The 19,564-nt window shown below is 46.0% G+C and overlaps 1 protein-coding gene across 2 annotated transcripts in view; it reads left to right on the top strand.

The window, feature by feature from the left end:
- ADAM19 (ADAM metallopeptidase domain 19) overlaps positions 1-19,564 on the top strand; it is a 98,199-nt gene continuing 78,635 nt past the window's right edge. The window contains exons 1-3 of one of the 2 annotated variants that reach the window (XM_019027389.4): positions 1-227; positions 4,856-4,941; positions 11,376-11,446. In XM_019027389.4, coding sequence (XP_018882934.4) covers positions 134-227; positions 4,856-4,941; positions 11,376-11,446 — 251 coding nt within the window. In that variant the 5' untranslated portion in view covers positions 1-133. The remainder of the gene's footprint in view (positions 228-4,855; positions 4,942-11,375; positions 11,447-19,564) is intronic. The other variant, XM_019027388.4, reaches the window with a different exon arrangement.

Raw genomic sequence — 19,564 nt, 5'->3', positions numbered from 1 at the left:
TCGGCCGAGGGCTGGAAGCCGGGTGGGGAGGCGCGGGGCGAGCCGGGGGGTTCCAGACGCGCCTCCACCGCCGGGCAGGGGGCAGGCATGGCTGAGGGCGTGTGAGCGCCGAGCGCTAAGGGCCGCCGCCACCATGCCAGGGGGCGCAGGCGCCGCCCGGCTCTGCTTGCTGGCGTTTGCCCTGCAGCTCCTCCGGCCGCGGGCGGCGCGGGAGCCTGGATGGACAAGTAAGTGGCCAGGCGCGGGGGGATGGAGGCTGGGTGGCCCAGAGACCTGGGAGTCGACCTGCGGGTCCGGAGCGCTGGGACCGCGACCCCTGCGCCTCCCGCAACTTCGCGGGGCCTGCGACCCCGCCGCCCCCAGCCTGGGAGCCCGGGCTTTGTTCCCACGTTCTGCGCCCTGGGAGGTGGCAGAGGTCGGGGAAACCCGGCGCAGCCAGAAAACAGCCGGTCCGCTCACTGGCTAGCCTTCCCCTCTCGCCTTCTCCTTCCTCTGTTTTTCTGCTTTTGGCTTCTCTTTCCGCCGTTCTCGGGGCTTATCCTCCTCCGTTTTCTCACGGTCCCTCGTGTCCGCTCCGCCTCTCTCTCTGTCTTTCTCTCTACCGCCTGCTGCACTCGCCAACGCCGAGCATCCCGAGCGCCCTGCCCGTGTGGCCTGGGAGCGGCTTCCTGGGACCAGGCTCGGTGCCTGCCACACTGGTGGGGTAGGACATAAAATGCCCGCAGGAGACTGTGGTAGCCTTGGCTAGGGGATGGCTCGCTGGGTATCTGCAGCCGCACACTTCGGATCCCCGAGCTGGCAAGAGCCCTACTGAAGGCCAAGTCAAACGCACCCATTTCACAGATGGGGAAACCGAGGCCCACAAAAGGGAAAGGACTTGCCCATGGCCACGCCACGGGTTGAGGTCCGCGCTGGCACTGGAAACCAGGGCTCTCTTTCCACGCCAACCCGACGGCTGCCTTCTTTGGTCCTCAGTTTCCCCTTCTGTGAAGCGAAGGGGTCTGACTCGATGTTTCCAGCTAAGATGCCGGGTGATGTCCGTGTTTCTCAGGACTAGTTTCCCAGACACCAACCCCCCTCCCCGGCTCCATCCCTCGGGGGCTCTAAGCAGATTTCGCGGAAGGAGTGGTCCCGGGGGGCGGTGCCCGGGCTCTGTCATTATGACCGGAGAAGGCTTAGCCCTGGCTCCACCGCTGCAGACGGGCTGGGCTGACTCCAGACTGCTGCTTGGGGGACCAACAGTCAGCGTTTTCAAATAAAGCGAGCACCGGCGGAGCGAGGGTGGGCTGGCTGGACCCCCGGGCCGCCTCAAACCCAGAGGCTGAGAGCTCTTCCGACAGTTCGGAACTTCCAGGGGCCGAGGTCGGGCGGTCCTCCCAAAGGGCTCAAAGGAACCGCCCTTTGAGCTGTTGTACCGAAGGGGAAACTGAGGCACAGAGGTTCTAGGGTAGCACCAGGGCTGTGTCAGTGCTTAGTGCAGGAGAAAAGCATGAAGAAAGACAAGGAAAGCAAGTTACTGCTCCTAGCACAGGCGCCTTCTCTGAGTTTTGAGTCCTTGGAGACCACTTGCTGTAGAATATCTGGGAAATAACGAAAAGTGTAAAAGAAAATGATCTGCAACCCCCAAATCCACAGTTGCTGTTGATATTTTGTTTGTTTTTCCCCTCCCCATTCTTTGTGTGTTCCTATGGATATATATTGATAAAATTGGAACCATACCCATAAGTACAGTTTCGTGTCTTGCGTTTTTCACTTCACACCATGAGCATTTTCCACATCATTAAATTCTCTGTAAAACACGATTTTAATGACTCTATACAAAGTTTTCAAAAGTTAAAGACACGACTCATACAAATGTGGCCAAGATTTATCCAACTCATTAATGAGGTAGCAAACAGGAGAGTAAAGCTGATTCAGGGAGCATTAGAAAGGGGTGATACAAGCATTGGAGAAAGAATGTTGAAATCATGTGGCCCAGGACAGATGCAGAAATGGTGGATGCCCCATGAAGCAAAACCATAATTCTTGGTTATCTTTCTTTTTTAATTTCCTTCCTTCATTCCTTCTTTTCTTTCTTTCTTTTTTTTTTTTTTTCAGAGTCTCTATCTGTTGCCCAGGCTGGCGTGCAGTGGCATGATCTGGGCTCACTGCAATCTCTGCTTCCTGGATTCAAGCTATTCTCCTGCCTCAGCCTCCTGAGTAGCTGGGCTTATTGGCATGTGCCACCACACCCGGCTAGTTTTTGTATTTTTAGTAGAGACGGGGTTTCACCATGTTGGCCAGGCTAGTCTCAAATTCCTGACCTCAGGTGATCTGCCCGCCTCGGCCTCCTAAAGTGCTAGGATTACAGGCGTGAGCCATTGTGCCTGGCCAGGTTATCTTTTTACTATGCTGAAATCACTTACATCTCTGTCAGACAGAATTCTATAGATACATATAGATTATATAACTTCACAGAGTATAGCTTTTAATCAATGGTAAATAAAAAGTCAGTGGTACATTCCCCTAGATAATGCAATAATCCATGGGTGAGTCTGTTAAACAATGCTCTGATACGACATTGAGAAGACATCTTGCTTGCTCTTTGCCTTATTTCCAAGTTTTGGAGACCTTTTCTTAACATGTACTGTGCTCCTCTTTTGGTGAGATTTTAGATTGCTTTCATTATTTTTTTACAATCATAGATATCATTTAATTCCATTAAATGCTCCATTAAATATCATAGAATTCCTTTTTGTTTAAAATAATATAGACTTATCAGAGCCACCAGGGCAAGAGCGATGCTTGTCTTTTTTTTATTTCTGAGATGGAGTCTTGCTCTGTCACTCAGGCTGGAGTGCACTGGCGCAATCTTGGCCTCCCAGATTCAAGGGATTCTCGTGCCTCAGCCTCCTGAGTAGCTGGGATTACAGGCATGTGCCACCACACCCAGCTAATTTTCATATTTTTAGTAGAGACAGGGTTTCACCTTGTTGGCCAGGCTAGTCTCAAACTCCTGACTTCAGGTGATCCGCCCACCTCGGACCTCCAAAGTGCTGAGATTACAGGTTGTGAGCCACCGTTCCTGTCCTGCAGTATGCTTGTCTTGTTCCTCCATGAATATTAAGCACCTATTCATAGCATAGTACTTGGCACATAGTTAAGTACTCAGAAAATATTTGATAAATATATGAATGCGTTGTTTCTAATATTTGCCTGTCTGATGAATTGGTGTTGGTCCAATAAGATTATTTTTAAAATTTATGTTGACTGCAAGTGTATTATATCGGTATTCTGAAGAGAATGTTAATAATTACTCATAATCACCACTCTAACAGAACAACTATGGCCATCTTTTTATCATTCATATTCTGTATGATTGATGTAGTTAGTTTAGACAGAATAGATTTTGGAGTCCTCAGCCCCATTCCCAGGAACACTACGGAGACCAGTCTGTTTAGGTGTCGGGAAATTACCGTTTTGTTAAGATAGTCTGCCGCCAGTATTTGAGTTCTGCAGCGCCCTGAACAAATCTCTCCTATAGTTTAAATTCTCTTTCTTGCAAAACAGGACTCCTCCCAGTCTCTAGTAAAAATACAAAAAAATTAGCCGGGTGTGGTGGCGGGTGCCTGTAGTCCCAGCTACTCGGGAGGCTGAGGCAGGAGAATGGCATGAACCCGGGAGGCGGAGCTTGCAGTGAGCCGAGATCACACCACTGCACTCCAGCCTGGGCGACAAAGCGAGACTCCGTCTCAAAAGAAAAAAAAAACAGGACTCCTACTTCCTACTTCCCAGGGTTGCCTTGAGCATGAAGGAGAACTGGTTTGGGAGCGTGATTTGGGAAGTAGAAAGTGGAATACAAATGTAAACTTGCCATTAGGAAGCTCCAATTAATGTAACTTGATGCAGTGATGCTCTGCGGAGTAGGAGGCAATTTCATATTGACTCTTCACAATAAAGCTGTGAGATGGGCAGGTAGCATCTTTGTCTTCATTTTACAGGCAAGAAAACTAAAGCTCCATGGGAGCAATATTCATGGGCTTGACCTCCAGAATATGCCCAGAATCCCACCGCTTCATTCCTCTCCACTGATGTCATTCTAATCTGAGCCACCATCATCTCTCACCAGGGCTCCAGCATATCTCTAGCCTGGCCTTCCTGCTTCTGCTCTCACTCTCGCCGCTCTGCCTCACCCCACCCCCATTCTCCACCACGCAGGCAGAGTGATTTTTTTAAACTTAACACAGATCATATTGCTCTGTATTTAAAACACCCAGTGCCTTCCAAGTCTATTTATAATAAAATCCAGACACTCTCCATGGTCTCTGCATTATCAGACCCATGGCTGTCTTGCTGACCACATCTCATACCAACTTCCTCTTTCATTTACTAGCTACCCCTACCTTATGCTTGTTCCTTCAACAGGCCAAGTTCACTTCTGCTCAGGCAGGGCCATTGCACTTGCTGTTTCCTCTACCTGGGGCACTCTTCCCCCACGTTTTTGCATGGCTGCCTTCTGGCTCCTCAGGACTCAAATGCCATCAATGCTGATCATCCTGTTTCAAATAGGCACCTCCTGCTAGATGTCTCTTTATTCCATGACCCCAACTTATTTTATTCAGGGTACTTAGCACCATGTGAGAACATTTGTTCATTGTCTGTCTCCCACCTTTACAAGTACAGAGACCTTATATGTCCTATTTACCACAATATCACCGACACCTAGAGTGCCTAGTTCCTAGGAAGTGCCAAGAGCCTGAAATCCAGCAAGTCTTCTAATGACCCAGTGCAGGGGCAGCTCACAGAAAGTGCATGTGTGGCTTAGCTGGGGTATAGAGGTCTGGGATTCCAATGGTTTTGCATCTTGTATTGGCAGGAGGAAGTGAGGAAGGCAACCCCAAGCTGCAGCATGAACTTATCATACCTCAGTGGAAGACTTCAGAAAGCCCCATGAGAGAAAAGGTAAGACTCAAAAGACCTCATTTACACTGGCAGGAGATGACAGCTGAGGTTTGGGCTACCTACTCAACTTTCTTAGAATCCCAGTCATCACCATTAGTTCTGTTTCTGGCCCACTCTATCCTCTGGGTGCCCATTTTGGAGATCACAGATGGGACTTTCCTTCCTTGTATGACAAACTTCTAGAACACTTCCCAATGCTATTAGTTGAGGAAATGAAAATTCACATTAATGCTGACACAAGCTAAGTGCAGATGTGTTGGTGTCACAGAAATCACTTAGTCTTGATTGGAATTCATTAAATATTGTCATTGTTATTTTTGCTCTGCATAATACATACTTCATTTTCTTGAAGGAATAATGTACTTGGAGAGAAAAAAGATAATAATATAAACTATAAACTATTTTAATAAGACGCAGCGTAGAGACCTAATACTGGGGAATGTATCTTAAAATCCAGTAGGCTCCCCTGGCCAGAACACCAGGAAAACGCATAGGCTTTATCAAAGAGATTGGGAAGAAAACAAAAAACACTGTCCTGTTCCTGCAGAGAGGACCTGAGCATTTAGGATATTCTTTGTGGTTCTGGTTTTTGTTTTTTGTTTTTTTGTTTTTGTTTTTTTGTTTGTTTGTTTGTTTTGACAGAGTCTCACTCTGTCGCACAGGCTGGAGTGCAGTGGCATGATCTCGGCTCACTGTGAGCTCCGCCTGGCAGGTTCAAGTGATTCTTATGCCTTAACTTCTGGAGTAGCTGAGATTACATGTGTGCGCTGCGAAGCCAGGCTAATTTTCGTATTTTTAGTAGAGATGGGTTTTCACCATGTTGTCCAGGGTGGTCTCGAACTCCTGACCTCAAGTGATCCGCCCACATCGTCCTCTCAAAGTGTTGGGATTACAGGCGTCAGCCACTGTGCCTCACTGTGGTTTTGGTTTTTCCAGCAAGTGAGACGTGAAAGAGCAAGAAAGGAAGATGTGGTTGTTGTGTGCCAGTAACCAGCTATGTGACCTGCCACTTGCTAAGTGGTAGATTTTCTTCATTTATAAAATAGTGCTTAGAGAGAATAAGGAGAAAAGAAAGCTGGGGAGAGGGGTTTTTTCTAAGATCTCTTTGGGTTAAAACGATTTGTGATTTATTGGGCAACATATAGGAGCAAGATTATAGCAGGAAAGAGATGTGTCAGGAAAGACTTCAGACATTGTGGCTGTTGAATCTGGAAAGATAAATGGAAAGGAGCAATGTCCAGGATCCTTGAAACTCTGGCCAGGATAATACAGACATGTCCAAAAAGGCTCCAACTTGGATTTACCAAGGGAACCTAACAGTGTAAATTTTAGGACAGACCAAGTGCGATGGCTCAAGCCTGTAATCCCAGCACTTTGGGAGGCTGAGGCAGGAGGATCATTTGAGGCCAGGAATTTAAGACCAGCCTGGGGCACCATACTGAGATCCTATCTCTACAAAAAAAAAAAAAAAAGAAAATTAGCTAGGCCTAGGGGTGTGTGCCTGTAGTCCCAGCTACTCTGGAGGCTGAGGTGGGATGATCGCCTGAGCCCAGGAGTTTGAGGTAATAGTAAGATATAGTCGCATCACTGTCCTCCAGTCTGAGTGACAATGCAAGACCTTGTCTCAAAAAAAAAAAAAAAATCAGGACAAATAAAAGCAAGTAACATTTTGTCCTAAAGGCAGTAAACGCATGGAATTCATTTCATCAAAAAGTAGGAGAGGCTGAAAATAGCTTCAGGAAAAGTCTCGACAAATTAATGGATGGTCATCCTAGAGCAGATTACTTTTAACAATTAAGATCTTGGGTATTGCAACCTATTCATACCCCCTGAGGAATGGACCTGCTACTTTTTATAGAGGCTTCTTTGTTCTCTCCAGATGTGGATGCCGGGCATCCTCAGGAAGGGCCTGAGAACAAAGCAGAGGACCAGATCCTGTCTTTGTTCCCAACCATTGTCTGCCCAGCATATGGGTCATTGTATTCTGTAGGAATAGTCAGCATAGTGCCTGGCACCATAACTGTTTGTTCAATGAACAAATGAATGAATGTTGAAGAGAGAGAGACTAGAGGCTGGATTTCACTTGGGCCTCTCATTCTCATTTATATAATTAATTCGCTCATTAAACATTTTTTTCTTCTCTTTTTCTCATCACTGACTTAAAGCTCACATTCATTAAACATTAACTGAATACTTATACTGTATACTAAATATTATACTAGATCTTAGGGGGAATGCAAATATAGGACAGATTTCCAATACCCTATGGAGCTAAAGATCTATTTAATCTAGACTGAAGGGGAAAGAATTTTTAACCCATCCCTAGGAGAGGTATAAATAGTGGGTCAGCTTACTGTACTTCATAGGAGAGGAGAGCTGATGGTGCCTCTTCTTAATACAGAGTGGAGTTTCATCAGAAAAGCTCATCAGTAGAGCTGGACAGAAAAGCTTCATAGATCCTTAAAATGCAGTTTCATTGTTTTGCTTGAAATGCCCCATAGAAAAAGGGAACATCCTTTTTTAAATATCAGTGCCTGAGCACCTTCCAGAATAGAGAGAATTATTTTTGGATCACCCACATAAAAATAAAGATTACTACTCCTGGCGGGGCATGGTGGCTCACGCCCTGTAATCCCAGCACCTTGAGAGGCCGAGATGGGTGGATCACCTGAGGTCAGGAGTTCGAGACCAGCCTGGCCAACATGGACAAACCCTGTCTACTAAAATTACAAAGATTAGCCAGGCGTGGTGGTGCACACCTGTAATCCCAGCTACTTGGGAGGCTGAGCATGAGAATGGCTTGAACCCTGGAGATGGAGTTTGCAGTGAGCCAAGATTGGGTCACTGCACTCCAGCCTGGGTGACAGAGCAAGACTCTGTTTAAAAAAAAAAAAAAAAAGATTACTATTCCTGCTGCAGCTTGTGTCTCTTTGGGGGAGGGGAAGATAGTGCTTTGATTTGGGGCAGTATTCATTTTCTGTGGGGGCAGTCACATAGTTACCTACCTCTTGGATGAGGGAATTGCTGTAGCTCTGTTGCTATGTCGTCTTTCTTTCTTTCTTTTTTATTTTTTTTTTGTTTAGACGGAGTTTCGCTCTTGTTGCCTAGGCTGGAGTGCAATGGCGTGATCTCGGCTTACCGCAACCTCTGCCTCCTGGGTTCAAGCGATTCTTCTGCCTCAGCCTCCCAAGTAGCTGGGATTACAGGCATGTGCCACCACGCCTGGCTAATTTTGTATTTTTAGTAGAGATGGGGTTTCTCCATGTTGGTCAGGCTGGTCTCGAACTCCTGATCTACAGGGATCCGCCCACCTTGGCCTCCCAAAGTGTTGGGATTACAGGCGTGAGCCACCGTGCCCGGTCTGTGTGGTCTTTCTTAAATGCCCACTTGGAGCTGGGGTCCCTGATGCTCAGTGTGATTGGGCAGGGCACTGCCTCAAAAACTCCATAAAGTGGCAAAGGATCTGCAACCAGAATAGGTGTTGGCAGAGCTGAATCAGGGCATGACAAACAGAGAAGTGAATCTCTTAGTGAAAGTTATTGGTCAAACATCTCCCCAGCTTCCTACTTCGGTGGGTTTGAAATGTTCCTTCTTGAGATGAAGTAATACGATTAATTAGGCAATGGCCAGGGTTGCCCAAGAGCCTTTGATCGGAATGTTGAGATCTCATCAGAGCCCTTGGTGACCTCAGAGTCTCAGAAATGCCCAAATCCTAATGCAGAGTGGGGTTTGCAGCGAGGAAGGGGAATGTGCTTAGACGAGGTAGGCTTCTAACCAGAGGTGGCAGAACAGGTGACCTACTTTCTCAGACATGCAAGAACTAAGCTTTGAGGTCAACCTTAGAAGGGCTAGAAGCTCTACTCTAGCAATGATTTTGTGGATTGAAAGGGACTTCAAGAATTTATCTGCTGGATGAGGTGGCTCACACTTGTAATACCAACACTTTGGGAGGCTGAGTTGGGAGGATCACATGAGCCCAGGAGTTCAAGATCAGCTTTGGAAACATGGTAATACCCCAGTATCTACAAAAAATTTAAAAATACTAGCCCAGTGTGGTGGCATGCACCTGTGGTCCCAGCTACTCAGTATGCTTGAGCCTGGGAGGTTGAGGCTGCAGTGAGCCGTGATTGTGCCACTGCACTCCAGCCTGCACAACAAAGCAAGACCCCGTCTCAAAAAAAGTTGTCAGTTCCTTAGTCCCAAAATAGAGAGCTTATGTTTAAAACACTCCAAAGAATCTGTTCTGTTTTAAATATGTAAATATCCTTTGTTAAAAAAATAATTTATTTCTTCGAAAAAAGTTCAGTAGCCTTAAGTTGAATTGTTGAAGCATGGAGATTTATTATGACTTGGTTTTTAAATTTCTTTGAAATTCTCCACAATAATAAAGTAAAAAGAGATTAATAAAAAGTTCTTTTCTTAAACTGTGAAAGCAATTATAAACATGTGGAAAGATGTGCAAAAGAAAACAAAATTAACTCATGATCCCATTAACTATGGTAATGGTTAGGCTTATTTCTCTCTACATTTTTCCCTTTGCGAAGTGTATTTAAATAAAATATTCAGTGTTGTATTTTGAGCTTTATGACTAATGATTATTGTGTACATTTTGTCACTAATTTAACAACTACTTAAAGTTGCTGCTTTTAATGATCATTCAGTGTTCTGTCATATGAATGGATCATCATTGATTTAACCATTCTCTAACAGGTTATATTTAGGACAGTTAGGTTACATTTCATTATTCATTACTTTTTTTTTTTTTTTTTGAGACAGAGTCTCGCTCTGTTGCTCAGGCTGGAGTGCAGTGGCATGATCTCGGCTCCCTGCAACCTCCGCCTCCCAGGTTCAAGCGATTCTCCTGCCTCAGCCTCCTGAATAGCTAGAACTATAGGTGTGCACCACCACGCCCAGCTAATTTTTGTATTTTTAGTAGAGACAGGGTTTCACCATGTTGGTCAGGCTGGTTTTGAACTCCTGACCTCAAGTGGTCCACCCGTCTCGGCCTCCCAAAGTGCCGGGATTACAGGCGTGAGCCACCGCGCCTGGCCCATTATTCATTATTATAAGTAATAAATGTCCTTATGTGCAAACCTTTGCCTGTGCCTCCATTTGTTCCTTTCAAACAGCCTCACATTCCTGAGTGTAAACATTTTTTTCTTTTTTTTTGAGAGAGTGTCTCGCTCTGTCACCCAGGCTGGAGTGCAGTGGCGCGATCTCAGCTCACTGCAACCTTCGCCTCCCAGGTTCAAGCAATTCTCCTGCCTCAGCCTCCCGAGTAGCTAGGATCACAGGTGCCCACCACCAGGCCTGGCTAATTTTTGTATTTTTGGTAGAGACGGGGTTTCACTGTGTTGGCCAGGCTGGTCTCAAACTCCTGATCTGCCTGCCTCGGCCTCCCAAAGTGCTGGGATTACAGGCGTGAGCCACTGTGCCCGGCCGAGTCTAAACATTTTTAAACTCTCGGTGCATACTGTCATGTTATCTTTCAGAGAGTTGCCGTCAGTTTAAATGCTCAGTGGTAGGGATTGCGAGTGCCCAGTTTACAGTGGGCATTGTGCATTGTGATTTAGAGTTTTAGATAACCTCTGGCACTTTGATTTTTTTCAAGGCACCTTATTAGTTTTAATTTTTTTTTCTGGAGGTGGGGAGGTGGTTTATTAGCGATGTTGAACATAGTTTTTGTGCTTATCAACCACTGGTATATGTTAAGTGATCCGTTCTGGATATGTAGCACCTGTGGCCACTACCAAACTGCTTATGTGTAAAATGTATCTACTTTTTGGCCTATAAAACCTTAATTTGAGGATCTCTTAGTTGCTGCCTCTGAGATGATTGGAGTTTTCCAAACGGAGAGCCAAAATGAAATAAGAACCCACTACGAAGAGGATCCCCTAGTATTTTACAAGATAATAGGCAATATGTATCATGGCTTGCCGTGTGCCAGGCACTGTGATACATTATTTATGCTCATTATCTCACTCAATCCTTACAAGATCCCCATCAAATTGACTATTACTATCTCTGTATCATACATGAAGAAACTGAGATGTGGGGAGGCTCAGCAACATGTCCAACTTCACACAGCTGCAGGTGTCAGAGCCGGTGCTTGAATCCAGACCTGACTCTGCAGGACATTTACTGCTGGAGATTGTGTTTTCCAGTGTTTCCCTTCACCGCACCACATACATACACTTACACCACATTGCAGCCTGGAGTTTCTTCTCTATGCCTTTCAGGAGAAAGCAGATGGGGGAAGGATTTGGGTCATTCTGGGATTGAGGTCATTTTACATGTGGGCTGGAAATGCAATTGACCTTTGCTCATTCACTTCCTGTGGATCAATGTTGGAGTGCTGTGCTAGATCCTGTGCCCGACCCTGGGAGCCTGGTGCCGGCTTTTAGGAACTGACATTGTTTTGTTGTTGCTTTTAGCATCCACTCAAAGCTGAGCTCAGGGTAACGGCTGAGGGGCGAGAACTGATCCTGGACCTGGAGAAGAATGAGTAAGTGGACTCCTCCTTTGTCTAAAATGAAACAAATAACTTCTGTGTCAACGCCGGACGCAGGTGTCGCTGTTCTGGAAGGAAGCAGTCAATGGAGTGACCCCAAGCTCTCAGTCCTTGGTTCCTTTCAGGCAGCATCTTGCAAAGCCAGAGCCTTTCCACAGCCTCTTGACTCGATGTGAGATTGCTGGACTGCTAAATGTGTTGCTACAATTTCCTTAGGCAGTATTTCAGGGGCCCCTGGAGTTCACTGCGGGCACACAGAGGTCTGTGTATGTGTGAGATTAAGGGAGTGGATGGACCGGAGGTCTTTGGCAGCTGCCTTACTAGCGCCAGCCTAGTGTGTGGCAGGAAATGAAGGAGATTAGAGGAAAACAGCAGAGAGGAGCGAGCAAAGCAGGGTGTGCTGGGGCTTGGAGCCTCAGACTCAGATTGTTCCATGTGTTCTGGTTCAGCCGCATCTGAGATTTTGTCAACAGGGCATCGTCAACAGTCTCCTGGCTACATCGGGCCCGGCTCTTCCATCCTCTTAACCTCATTCATCTTGGGTGGTAGCCTGGCTCAGAGGCACTTGCACATTGATTTGCCATCAGATGCAGTCATATCTGGATTCATGTAATGGAGGAGGTGAATGGGCACGATGCATGGCTATGTCTGTGGCTCATTCTTTGGCCATTCCCTATCTACTTAGCCATGAAGAGCTCTCCTTACTTGGCCGGGGGACTCTGAAAACATTTGGTGTTTCCCCACTGACCGTCCCACTTTTCGTTCTGCCACACAGACGTTGCAGATAAGGCTGCGTGGCTTGGAGAGCTGCCTGTCTCCTCTTGGCAGCCTCCAGAACCCCCTGGAAGCCAATGAGTAATCAAATGCATCACTGCCAAGAAAAGGATGAAGAAGGACCTTCCTGTATACAAAAGGATGGGAATAGCTTTTAGGCTTGGGTGGAAAGGGAGAATATAATTTATTCCAAATTTGGGCTTTTTGGGCACTTGCAAAGGAGGATGAGTGCTGTCCCGAGTGTGGTTAAAATACAACTCACAGCTTGTGCAGTGGTGGGGCTTCATCCACATCCTTCCTCTGCCTCCAGGACATGGTGGCCTCGGGAAGCCAGAAAGATGGGGATCACAGTCATTTTTGTTCCTCTTCTCTTCAGAATAAAGCCAGTTTAGGCTGTGTTTCTTCTCTCCTGTGTCCCTGGAATAGACCTGGCCAGCTGCGTCCCTAGACAGTGCAGCGTCTATTGGCCCTGGATTTTTCCTTGCATTGTCTTCCTTTGGTCCTACAAGAAAAGGCCCTTAGAGGGTTTGTTCTTGACTGTGTCTCTCGGGGGCCTGCCTTTGTTTCTCACGGCAGCTTTGTTCCCATTAACTCTAGTCTAAGTGTTCCCTGTTGTTGCCTGTGTCTAATCTCTCCTGTTCTGCCCCCAGTAGAGCCTGTGGCCCTTCAGCTTCCTCTGGTCAGCCCAAGTGATAGTGTTGGTGTTGTGGGAAAATGCTTAGGAGTTGGACTGGCCAAGCAGGAGTCCCAGGACTCAAGTCTCTATCCTTCCCTCCTATTTTGAAACATTTGCTACAGACCATAGGAAGCTAAAGCAGGAAGATGCCTTAGAAAACACTGAATGGAATGATCTTAGAAAACTCTGAAATTATGGATGCAGAAGTTTTGATTCAGAGAGGGATAGGCATTTGTCTGAGGCCACCCAGCAAGTAAATGAAAGAGCTGAAACTAGGATCATGTGTATTCTTGGTGTGAGTCTGGAGTTACAGAATGTGACCCAGGGCAAATGGCTGAATCTTTTGGAACTTCAGTGTCCTTGTTTATAAAATGAGGGTAATAAGGCCAGCCTCGTGGGATGGTTGTGAGGATAAATGAGGTGAAGTGCAGGAAGTGCTTGCACAGCGCATGGTGAGTGGCCAGCCACTGTTGGGATTTTTATTGTCCCACACTGAGGCTCCAGAGGAGAGCCTGGGGCTGTGGTTCTAGCATCTGCTTTTCCGAGAGCAGCTCTCGCTTCCCATTGAGCTGCATGGGGCTGGATGTGGTTCCTGGCCTCCTTGAATTGGCAGAAGGCAGCAGAGTTGGTAAAAATGGAAGCAGCAGAGCCAAGCAATATGACCTCACCAGGTGTCCCTGGGGGACGGCTTCCTGCTATTTTCATCCAAATTGGGCTTTTTGTTTTGAACATGTGTTAGTGAGCGGAACTCCAACTGCACACGACTTCCTAGTGTGTTTATTTCCCAAAGCCTTCTCATTCATGGTGCGTGTGAGTCCGGATTCAAAACAGCTTTGGAGCGGGGGAGATGATTTTCTAATTTTTCAAATCACTGTGTTGAAGTTTCTATAATCTCATGATATTTGGGGGAAACTAGGCCCTGGGCCAAGCCATTTCTCAGCCTTTGTCTGGTTCTTAACCTCCTCGATCAACGTATTCATTTTTTTTTTTTTTTTTTTAATCTACGTGCCTCTGACATTTCAGGCACCAGTGCAGGTACTGGGGATAAAGCTGTGAATAAAACAGTACAGCCTTTATGGAGCTTCTATTCTAATGGGAAACAGTAAGCAGACAAGTGAGTGCACCGTCCGTCAGGTTATGGGTGCTGTGCAGGAGACAGAGGAGCATAGGGAGTGGGACCAGGGGAGTGTGGAGGTAGAATGGGAGCTGCTGTTTCTGAATGGCAGTCAGGGAAGGCCTTTCAGGTGAACTGATACTTGAGTCAAGACCTGAAGGAGGTGATGGAGTGAGCCATATGGGCAGCTGAGAGATGACAATTCCAAGGAGAGGGAACAGCCACGTTCAAAGGCCATAATAGATGATGAAGGTTTCCACTCTCCCTCGTACATTTCCACATACACTGGGTTCTCAGGTCTCCCAGGAGCGGTGAGCAAGGGCTTCTGGGACTCTGGGGGTAGGGAGAGGACATTTTAAATTTCTTTGTCATCATCCTGCCGTGTCTGGCCTTCTCCCATCAAATCAAAGCCCACGTATTAATGCATGGCCCAAAATAGCAGTGAGCAAGCCTTTAATGGAATTCACACATGGAGAGATCGCCAAGAATGGTGAGGATGGAAAGGCATGGGGCATGGGCCAGGAGAGGAGGGGGAACACAGCAAAGTGAGCTTCAGCTCAGGCGGCAGACACACTGAGGTGTCCTACAATAGCACGGCAGCCGGCAGCCTGTCTCTGCTTTGAAGCAACTCAGCAACTCACGGATGACATCCGTGAGAAGCACACATTCTTTTTTCTATTGAGTGCAGGTGAAAAACAGTGACTCTTTAGGGATAATCTGAGCATTGCTTTCGTGTCGGTTATTCCTGTGTTCAGATCCTGGCTCTGCCACTTACTACTTAAGCCTCAGTTTGTGCATCTGGGGTGTAATTATAGTCCCATGTCATAGAGCCACAGGGAGGATGAAATGAGATGGTGCAGGTGAAGGACTTAGCAGAGTGCCTTGTTTGTATTCCAAGCTCAAGGTAGCTATGATTATTTCTTGTTCATTGTTTTTAAATTGCAAAAGCAAAGCATGCTCATTGTAAAACATGTAGCAATTCCAAATAAACAAAAGAATGAAAGTTTCCCTCCCACAAGGAAAATCCACTGCTGTTTGGTGAGCAAACCCTGGACCTTTTCTATGCATACGAGAACATGCACATGAATCCTCACAGACACAATCACACACAGACACAGTCACACAGAAGCTGCTATTTTTGTTGGGGAGGGAGGAGCAGAAATGAGATTATGTCAGACATATTGATCCAGCATTTCCTTTTTTGAACTCAACTGGATGTCATGAAGACAGTCTTCTGCTCTAATAAAGTATATATTACATTGTTTAATATTTATACACACATGTAATCACATAATTTGCAAAGATTGGTGCATAGCTGCTGTTGGAGAAACTTGTGATTGAGGCAGTGTGGTACAGTGGACATAGCATTGACCTCAGAGACAGATGGTATGAAATTGGTCAAAAAGCCAGCCAGCCAGCTCCCCTGAGCCTCAGCTTTCTCATCTGTAAAATGCAGATTTTGGCCCCGGATAGGCTCTGAAGGCTCTTTCTGCACTACCTCTTTAAAGGATGCTCTGTGAGTAGAAAAATGCAAAAGAAGTCTCTGCCTCAGGACATTTGCTCTACCTGTGGAGACATCCTGGGAAATAGTGGGCAGTGGGATAAAGGAAAAAGGTGCCCCAAATCACGGGACCTTGAAGTTGGGGACGAACTTCTAGGTCAGAACCCGCAGGTTCAGGCAACAGAAAATACAAGAAGGGAAACTACAGAGCAGAAATTATAGACTGCTGTTTGCACAACCCACAGATTTGAGCATTAATCCGTATTTTTTCTCCATGTTCTTTTCCCCATGTCCTGAGACTACCTCACCAACCCAGGAACCCGTATTTGACAAAAACTTGTTTGCTGAAATCAAATGGAATCCTCCTTAGTTAGCTACAGGCATCCAGGGAGATGAACAGGGCTGTGTGAGCCCCAGCGCCATATCCTGTCCTTTCTTGGCCTTTTCCCAAAAGGAGGGCACACTGAATTGCTCAACCAGATTCCTGGATGCTCACTGGGCCGCATTACTAGTGAGCAGGATCACTCTATTACAAGATCACCTTCAAAAGCAAATGAATGGCTCAACTAGTAGGCACTTTGCCCAGAGGCTCTTTGGTCATATGCTTCTGTCTTCTAGTATCTTAAACACATTCTAGGACTCTCATTTCTTCAATACACTGTCCTTCCTCAAGTCCAAATGAGATGGCTTGAGAAACGGAGAGACGTCCTTTGGTCTCACCCCATCCATTTGTGCTCCAGCCCAGTTAACTAAAGAGAGATCCTATTTGCTCAAGTTTAGTTAATAAGAACGGGCGTTTGTTTTCTTTTGTGAGTATGTCTACCTCCAAACCACCTGGGGAACAGCAATTGTCAAGGCAGAATTTGGGCATTTAGAGGTTTACTGATTTTAATACCTATCATTACTTCCAACTTTAATCTTTCTTCCTATCCCTAACTTCTTATCAGTCCTTCAGTGATATCATAGGGAAGGAGAAGGCTTTCGTTGTCCTGGAAATCAAGCTACAATCTGGAAAATTAACATTCAGTGCTAATGGAGTAATCTAGCTCCCTAACATTCTCGTTTTTCCTCAAGTCCATTATACAATTTGGATTGCATAATACTGTTGGAATTGAGGAAGGGCAGAATTAGCAGGCAGGAAAGGAATTTTTCAGCAACACACGGGGCAGATTAGTTGCCATCTCTTATTCCTGCACTTCTTTTTCAAGGAGACCTGGTAGAAATAGTAGCAGACCCAAAGCAAAACCCTGAATACCACTTAGGCAGTGGAGCTCTCCCCACCTCCACCCTCCCAGCTTCCTCCCAGGTCAAGAGTAGACTTTAACATCTTACCTAGGATAAAGGACGGCTCTCTTTGACCCTCTCTTGTCAGGAGCTTCATTTGTTGTTGGCAAAATTCAATTTCCTGGATCAAAGAGCAGCTTAGAAAGGCTTAGATGGTATCCCAATGCTCTTAGTAAACCATGCTTCACTGAGTTGCATTTAAATGAGTCATAGACATATGGATTACATTGCACTTAAAATACACATGGCTCAAGAAATTAAAGGATATCATTCTTTAACCAAGTATTTGGCAGATCTAAAGTATTCAAAATGTTTTTCCAAACTCTACTCGCAGCTGGGCTCCCCATTCCCCATGGCTAAGGTTGTATAACCCGGGGAGACGGGTGCTGAGGAAACAGTTGGATGAATGGGTGGGGACACCAGAATTTGATGAGAGCTGCCTGTGGTGTCTGAAATTTTCTTCACATGTTCTTTGGAAGTATGAAGAACTGGTTTAACCCTGCTGTGTTGACGCTGAAGGCAGTGAATGCATGAGTGGGTTTAAATTCCAAGTGCTATGCTAGGCACGTCATTCCAGAGAGACCTGGTAGTCCTGTTTGAGATGTAGTTTCTAATTGTAGCTTTGTAGACTGAGAATGATTTCATTTGCATTTCCCATGTTGTCCCAAATGCCTGGAGTTGCAGAACAAATGGATTGCCAGCCAGTCTGATGTGATTTTTTATAAGCCAAACTCTCAACCCCACCCCAGCATAAGCAGGGTCTCCATTTGCAATGTACTGAATGTTTATGTCTCCCTTCAAATTCTTATGTTGAAGTCCTAGTCCCCAAGGTGATGGTATTAGGAGGTGGAGCCTTTTGGATATGATTCGTTTATGAGGGCTCTGCTCTCATGAATAGGATTAGTGCCCTGATAGAAGAGACCCCAGAGAATTAGCTCACCTTTTCCACCAGGTAAAGACACAGCTAGCAGCTACCATCTATGAACCGGAGAGAGGGCCCTCACTAGACACGAAATCTGCTGATCCCTTGATCTTGGACTTCCCAGACTCTAGAACCGTGAGAAGTAAATTTGTTGCTTATTTGCTACCCAGGTTATGCTGTTTTGTTATAGCAGCCAGAATGGACTAAGACACCATTATTTCTAAAATATTGGACACATGATATCACTTTCTTAGGGTCCATTGCTTAAGCTCAGACTCAGTAATAAGCCTGGTGATCTGAAGGGATGCAGCTTCATGATACACTTGCCTAAGGTATCAGAGAGCATCCAAAATTGAAATAGCCTAGATGTGTTGATTCTGAAAGCCTTGTGCACACAAGCCTTAAACATCCTAATCCATAGAGTAGAACAGATTTGGACTTTGGTCCCAGAGACCCTGATTCAATTCCGGATACTGACACTTCCGGTTGGGTGGTCTTTGGTAAGTCACTTGCCTTCTAAGTTTTACTTCTTCATCTGTATTCATAGTAATACTACTTGGCCAGGTGCAGTGGCTCATGCCTGTAATCCTAGCACTTTGGGAGGCGGAGCCGGGTGGATCACTCGAGCCCACGAGTTCGAGACCAGCCTGGGCAATGTGGCAAAACCCTGTCTCTACCAAAACCAACCAACCAAACAAACAAAAAACCCCCACAAAAATTAGCCAGGCATGGTGGCACCTGCCTGTAGTCCCAGCTACTCAGGAAGCTGAGGTGGGAGGATCTTTTGAGCCCAGGAGGTGAAGGTTGCAATGAGCTGAGATCATACCACCGCACTCTAGCCTGGTTGACAGAGCCAGATGCTGTCTCAAATAATAGTAATAATACTCACTGCTTTGTGAGCATTTGCTGAGAATGGATACTTCGGAAAAGGCACTTCACACAATGTCTTATTGAATCCTCGTGGCAACCCTTTGAATGAGATATTGTTGTCTGCATTTTATAATGAAACTCAAGCATGAGGAGTTTAAATAATTTACCCAGTATTGGGCATAGCCAGGAGTCAAACTCTGGCCTACCTGCCTCTTACTACATTATAGCACTTGCATAGAAAATAGAGACATTGATACCTTGATTGCAGGGTGTGGAAGGCTGAAAAATGCACCCTCTCCCCTCCAATGATAACCACATTCAAATCCCTGGAACATGTGGCAGAATCTTTGCAGATGTGATTAAGTTAAAGATCTTGAGGCCGGGCAGGGTGGCTTACGCCTGTAATCCCAGCACTTTGGGAGGCCAAGGCAGGTGGATCACCTGAGGTCAGGAGTTCAAGACCAGCCTGACTAACATGGTGAAACCTGGTCTCTACTAAAAATACAAAAATTAGCTGGGCATGGTGGTGCGCCCCTGTAATCCCAGCTACTCAGGAGGTTGAGGCAGAAGAATTGCTTGAACCTGGGAGGCAGAGGTTGCAGTGAGCCGAGATTGTGCCACTGCACTCCAGCCTGGGCAATAGAGTGAGACCCCATCTCAAAAAAAAAAAAAAAAAAAAGAAAAAGAAAAAGAAAAAAAAAAACAGGTTATAAAAACCTTGCTGATAAAACAGGTTGCAGTAAAGAAGAATTGCTTGAGCCTGGGAGGCAGAGGTTGCAGTGAGCTGAGGTCACACCACTGCACTCCAGCCTCAGCGACAGAGCGAGACTCCGTCTCAAACAACAGCAACAACAACAACAACAAAATCAAAGATCTTGAGATGGGAAGATTATCTTGGATTACCTGGATGGACCCTAAATACAATGGCAAATACATTTTTAAGAGGGAGGCAGAAGGAGATTTGACTATAG

Source organism: Gorilla gorilla, chromosome 4 (genome assembly GCF_029281585.2).
Source record: "Gorilla gorilla gorilla isolate KB3781 chromosome 4, NHGRI_mGorGor1-v2.1_pri, whole genome shotgun sequence".
In the NCBI taxonomy this organism is placed as follows: domain Eukaryota; kingdom Metazoa; phylum Chordata; class Mammalia; order Primates; family Hominidae; genus Gorilla; species Gorilla gorilla.
Note: the sequence above shows the minus strand (reverse complement) of the source record. Positions and strands in the feature narration are given on the sequence as shown.